At 46.9% G+C, this 6,792-nt stretch overlaps 1 protein-coding gene across 1 annotated transcript; it reads right to left on the bottom strand.

The window, feature by feature from the left end:
• Positions 1-306: 306 nt before the first annotated feature.
• Positions 307-2,412, bottom strand: LOC146621338 (uncharacterized). The gene has a single exon (XM_085368540.1). The coding sequence runs from the start codon at positions 2,410-2,412 to the stop codon at positions 307-309; it is 2,106 nt and encodes a 701-aa protein (XP_085224666.1).
• Between the last annotated feature and the right edge of the window lie 4,380 nt (positions 2,413-6,792).

Below are 6,792 nucleotides of genomic sequence, written 5' to 3' on the forward strand. Positions count from 1 at the left end.
AAATGTGAAAGAATAAATCAACCATCAAATAAACCCAGAACGGTAACTGCTAAGGACATTCAAAAGTGAATATGGTAAAACGTGAGGAAGGGGTGTGGAAAAAAAAAAAAACAATTTATATCCAGTGGTGGGAGTACACATTCGCTCAGGCTTAAGTCCGGAGACCCTGAGAACATCGCTTAACCCTCACAACCCGATCAGACACAGTTCAACCAGATATATCCTTCAAGAGGAAGTGGGTGAGGGAAACAATTAATAACAAGTCTAATACAAAACACCACAGAGAAACAACCATTCTAGAAGCATTTAAACAAGAGAAAGACGATAATGTTCGTCACCCTCAAGATCAGAGTTTTCATCATCCGTTGGCGAGGAGGTGGGAAGTTGACTAGCCAATAAAGGCATCTGCCGGGCGAGATCCTTATCCTCAGGAGTGAAAGCTGTAACAATCAGTCTCTGGAAGAGGGATCGAATGCATGGAATACAACAGCAACCGCAGGTGACTAGGACAGCAACAAAAACTGAGATGGAAACTAGGATGGAAGCTACAAGGGCCTTATATTTGCCAAACATGTTAAGCCAAGAGTCCCACATGGCAGTATCAACGCCCGAGTGTTCCTTCATTTTAACAGTAAGAGCTGTGAGACCAGTAATAGCTTTAGTGAGGGAACCATCAGGAGCTGTGTTATTGGGGATATAGGTACAGCACTCCTGACCAAAAAGGCTGCAGACTCCGCCTCTTTCTGCGAGGAGAAAATCCGTTGCGACCCTGTTTTGGAAAGCCATTAGGGAAGTGGCAGATAACTGTGCATGCACAGCTTCAAAACCATCTCGAGTGTAATTAGCCAACAGTTGCACATTAAAGTGAATGTAGTTAATTCTGTCTACATTCGCATTTATTTCAACCATCCAAAGTATCGAGGCCCATCCTGCTTTAACCTGGTCTCGCAGTTTATATTCATCGGGGACCCCACGGGGTATACCTACAGCATCAATATAGGTTGGATTATGAGCTGAACCTGGGATTAGAGAACGTTTAGAGCGGCGTTCAGAGGAGGATGGGAGGCCAACTTCGTGTACTTCTATAGAGAGATCTACTGGAGTGACTGAAACAGGTAAAATAAGAGTTATGAGAGCGCAAAGACCTGACGCATCCCGAGGGAAACCATCATATAACTTGTTTTTGCCACACCACCACCACAAATCAGCCCTAGCCGTAGGTCGGAAGTTTGGTTTCATAACCGTCATCTCAGTGCACCAAGAAGAGTTCAAGCTACCTAGTTTTACTGCATTGCCAGTCAGGTTAATACAAGTGAAATTGTTCACAGCTACATCTGAAGAAAAGAAAGGTGGTTTATTAGAGACCGAGCGTTGAGTTTTAGGAAAGTGGTTTTCCAGATATGAGCAATGACCTCGTTTTGTATTGTTCATAAGATGCAGGAGGCATGCACTATTGACTGGCGCCGGTACAACTCTTAAAGTGGGGCGGGCTCCCATACAAACTATGCAGTCGGAAGCCGTCTTGTCAGCAGCTTGTTCAGCTAGTAGTAACCAGTTGTTTGTTGCTCCAGAAATACCGGTTAGAATTTGGAAGAGGTCATCTTTAGACATTTTATTTGTGTCTACAATGCGTATTCGGCCGTTTCTCCCCCCGTTTGTATATGTCACCGGAGGGCCATTAAAGGTGGGGTTATCATCTTTAACTACAGAGCTTGGAGCTGCACCAACGCTAGGGCATATTTCCATTTGCCAATACAGGGCGGTGCGATCAGTCCAAGGGGCAAGTATAAATTGTTGACAGGAGGTCAAGGCCAGATCCTTTAGGGTAAAAATTAAGCCTGAAAGATCCGGTTTTTTTGCTATTCTGAGCATATTTTGGTTTCTCCAGTGCAAAGCCTGACCCCTAGAGTGCTTGGACCAATCGAGGTCCGTTTCTGACACTAAACTGGACCACTTCCACTGATGCCAACCTCCCAGGGTTATATACCACACTGAGGAGGAGAGATGTACTGCAAGGTTAAAAAGATCCCCCCCTTGGTCTTTGGTGACGGGAGTGACTGGGAAGCTAGCGAAATCTATTTCAACTACCCAACTTTTATTGTTGGGGACACAGAGAGTAATCATTCTAGTCGTACTTGGGGTACAGGAGGTAACCGTGTCTCGTTTCTTTCTAAATCGATCGGGCGTGGGCAAAACTGGAGAGGAAGTGGTGGGCAAGACCCTAGGGGCTACATTTGTCAGATTGGGACTGTCAGAAAGGGGCGAAGCTTTTGAACTTGAAGGTGTCAGAAGTGTCGGGGGCCCTTCACAGATCAGGATTATGCCAATGGGAATGAGACCCAGGGCCAGGAAGCAAACAAAGACGCAACATCTTTGCCTGCCTGTCATTTCAGGGGGAAAGGGCCAAGACATGTTTACTTAGCTTGGATGTCGTCTAATAGAGGATGATGGGGCACAGAAAGGTGGTCCAGTTCCCCCCACCTCGCCAAGGGCGTGTTCTAGGAGTTAAAGAGCAACAAAAAGTATCAGTGACACAACTTTAAATGAGCTTTCAGCGGTTAAAACTATTGCAATGTAAAATGTAAATCTTAAAAACTCAAGCCAATATAAAAGCAAAGTCATAAAAGATGTTAAAAATAGAAAAATAAAAATGTTTAGTTCAGTATGAAGAACACCCCCTTTTGTAACCAGCCGGCTTGTAGGTTGAGTTTTGGCTCCCTCAAGTGGTTGGTGATGCTGTTGCAGCTCCTTCTGACAGGTCCTTCTGCACCTCTCTCAAGGTTCTTCCTGGTTCGGTGGCAGCAGCGCACTGTGTGTAATGAAACCAGGTGTCACCTTTCCCTTCGAGCCTGACAGCGTGGGAGGTCCGCTCTGTTATGCGGTAAGGGCCTGTCCAGCGAGGCTCAGCCCACTTTCTCTTTGTGACTTTCAGGAGGACGTAGTCCATTCCAGGTGTAGCCGCCTCTTTCAGCTCTTGCTGGTTTCTTTCAGCGACCTGTGAGGAATACTGGGCAACAAAGCTGCGGAGCATGTTATAATATGTCCTCGGATCGAGGTCTGAATCAGCTTCATCCGACATTAACAGGCGAGAGGAGGGGCCAGGAAAAGGCCTGCCATGCTCCAACTCAAATGGAGTGTAACCAGAGGTTTGATTTACTGAGCATCTTATGGACATTAATGCAAGAGGCAATGCCTTAACCCAATCTAATTTGGTCTGTGCACAGATTTTAGCCAATTTAGTTTTTAGAGTTTGATTCATCCTTTCCACTTTCCCCTGGGACTGGGGGTGGTAAACTGAGCCAAACTTATGTTTCAAACCTAATGCGGCTTCAACCCTCTGCAAATCGTGGTTCCTGAAATGTGAACCATTGTCCGACCTTATGACCTCGGGAAACCCATGCTGTGGTATATAATGATTAATCAGACACTTCACCACAGTTCTACTGTTTTCACTTGCTGTCGGCCAGGCTTCTGGCCAACCTGAAAATGCATCCACAGCCACCAGCAGGTACCTGTAACTACCTACTCTGTCCACCATGTCTGTGTAATCAATGATTATTTCTTTCCCTGGGCAAAGTGGGATGGGGAAGTACCCTGCTATTGGCTTGAAGGCGGGCTTGATTCCAAATTGGTTGCACTCCTTACAGGTTTTAACCATGTATTTTGTCATGTCTTTTAGATAAGGGTGCCACCAGGCGGCTAAGTTCCTCATCATTTGTGCAGGTCCCACATGCCCCACTCCATGTGCCTCTTCCATTGCTGTCTGTCTGACCCCTGGCGGTAGAATGGGCCTTCCATCTGGGCCACGCCAAACATCTGTGTTTGTGGCCCCTCTTGTTACCCATAATGATTTTTCCTGGGGGCTGGCTTTGTCCTGTAACTCTCTGATTGTGGCTAGGCCTAGTTGTATGGGTGGTCTTTCTGGAGGGGGTGTGGCTTCTGGGTCCATTACCATAATCAGGGAGGGTAAGTAACCAGCTGTCTGCTTAGCTACTAAGTCGGCCTGTTTGTTACCTAATGCCACTAAGTCTAGTCCGGCACTGTGTCCTTTGCATTTTACCACTGCCACCTTAACAGGTAACAACAGTGCTTCCGCTAATTCCCTCATTTCTATCTCATGTTTAATAGGCTTTCCGCTGGCTGTCAAAAAACCAGCTCTTAGCCACTGCTTGAGCTCCACATGCACTGCTCCCACAGCATAAGCTGAATCACTGTATATATTCACTTTCTGTCCCTTTCCCATCCTTAAGGCTTCAATCACCGCTCTCAGTTCAGCTCTCTGTGCAGACTGTTGTCCTGTCAACTGCTCTGCTTTCACTGTTTTCCATCTCATGTCTGTCTGTTCCACTATTGCCCATGCAGCCTTCAACATTCCACTTTCAGTTCTGAAACAACATCCATCTGTGAACCAATCTTTTTCTGCATCCATTAGAGGTTCTGCCTGCAAATCTGGCCTGATTTTCTCCTGTACCTGCACAACCTCTTCACACATATGTGGTTCCCCCGATCCCATGTGATCAGCCATGTTTATGCCTTCATGTGAGTAGGTGATGTGTGGTGCTTCCAAAATGGTACTGAGGCGTCTCTGCCTGAGTGAAGTGAGTGTGAAGGCCTGTGAGGAGACGTAGGCCACCACACTGTGTGATGTCAAAATTTTTAGTGGGTGGTTCATCACTATGTGTGCTGTTTTCTGAATGATTTTTGCAAGTCCAGAAACGTGTTGTGTGCACGGTGGGTGGCGTTTTTCAGTGTTGTCAAGCATTACGCTTACATATGTCAACACTTTTCTCTCTCCCCCTTTTTTCTGGAACAGGATACCATTGATATGGGTTCCAGTTCCAGAAACATCAAGATGAAAAGGCAAAGCATAATCTGGTACAGCAAGGTCAGAGGCGACAGAAAGCTGTTGTTTTAACTTTATAAACGCCTGTTCTGTTTCTGTAGTCCATGAGAGGGGAGCAGAGAGGTTTCTCATGCCTTGTTCATTTACCAAAGCGCGCAAAGGGGAAGTAAGGCCAACATAGTCTGGGACATAGGTCCTGCTGTAACCAGTCAGGCCCAAAAATGACAACATGTCTTTTACAGTTAGAGGTTTTGGATGGTGCAAAATGGAGTTCCTGTGTTCTGGGGACAAGGAAATACCGGACTGTGAGACCATGCGGCCTAGAAAAGAAACCTGTTTTCTTGCAATCTGTAGTTTGTTTTTGCTCACTTTAAAACCTGTGTTGGCCAGGTGGTGAAGTACCACTCTGGTGGCCTCCAAACAGATGTCAGCCGTGGGGGCAGACAGCAAAAGGTCATCCACATATTGTATTAACATACAGTCAGATGGTAGTGGGCTGGTTTGTAAAAGTTCTTTCAAACACTGATTAAACAGTCCTGGGGAGAGGGCAAATCCCTGTGGTAAGCGAGTGTAACGCCATTGTCGGCCTCTAAATGTAAATGAGAAAATGTCACGCAGTGACTCACGAAGTGGGAGGCAGAAAAAGGCATTAGCCAAGTCAATGCAGGTGAACCAGGCATGAGATGGTGGGAGGTTGGTCAAGGCAACATAAGGATTAGGCACAGGCAAAGTAGGAGTGCCAAGTAAGGCATTAATCCTTCTCAAATCATGTGCCATTCTGAACTTCCCCGTGCCTTTTTTCTCAACGGGTAGGATGGGCGTGTTCCACTTAGAGCAGGAGGGCTCCAAGACACCGGCAGTGACCAAACCAGAAATTGTTTCTGCAATCCCAGCCTCAGCCTCCGGTCTGTGTGGGTACTGAGGCTGCCACAAAGGGGTAGCAGATGACAGTTGAAAAGAGACTGGCTCCACATCAACTAAACCTACATCTGTGGGTCCATGGGACCACAAACAATCTGGAAGAGAGTCGAGTAAAGGCGCAGCATCACAGTGGTCTGTGTGTTCTCTGCCATGTGACCCGCTGACCACTCTATGTTGCAGTGTTGAGGAATTAAAGCAATCATTTAAAATTTGGTATGTGTTGGTAGATGGAGAAAACAAAACCTGTGGGAGTTTTGTAGGTGTCCAGTCAGTGGCCGCAAGGGAACGTTTAACCATTCCACCCAGCTCCTTAGCCTGGTGTCCAGGATGTAAGGCCAGTGACACATGGGGAGCTGCCTCATCAGACATCATGTACCACTGTAATTGATCTGTTGTAAAAGTAACCGCTGCTGCCACTCCCTCCGGTGCCGCAAAAATGCACGACATGTTCAGAGACCAAGCCCGCCCCTCACACTGCTCTTGGAACATGTGCTGGTACCAGGTGGTGTCATGCCTGTCATAAAACAGTGTAACATGAGGTGGGTCAGGGGGAGGGACATAAGGATGTAGGAGTGAGAGCCACGGCCGCCATTGCTGAAAAGCAGTACAAACTCCTGGTTCAGCAGGTGTTTCAACTTCCAATAATGCCCAGTAGATGTCAGCAGAGTCCGCCAAACAGGAGGAGGGTTGCAGTAGAAACTGACCACCTCCCTCTGGCCCATTAGAACAGGGAAGCACAACCCCAGTAGGGAGAGTCACAGTTAGGCCTTGTGAAGAGCAGAGTATTGTGGCTCCTAATTTAATCAACAAGTCTCTTCCCAGTAAATTCACAGGAGCCTGTTTTGAACACACATAGCTGTGTAACAAAGTCTGATCTCCAACCGTTGTGGCGAGGGGCACGGTGTAAGGCAGAGTTTTAGGTTCCCCAGATATGCCCACCACTGTAATCACTGTGTCAGTAAGTCTTTCACGAGCAACATCCTTAATGGTGGAGTACGTAGCTCCAGTGTCCACTAAAAAGCTGCTTC

The sequence above is a fragment of the Diplotaxodon limnothrissa genome, linkage group LG12 (assembly GCF_057381915.1).
Source record: "Diplotaxodon limnothrissa isolate DT_005_m linkage group LG12, D_limnothrissa_male_GT1.1, whole genome shotgun sequence".
In the NCBI taxonomy this organism is placed as follows: Eukaryota; Metazoa; Chordata; class Actinopteri; order Cichliformes; family Cichlidae; genus Diplotaxodon; species Diplotaxodon limnothrissa.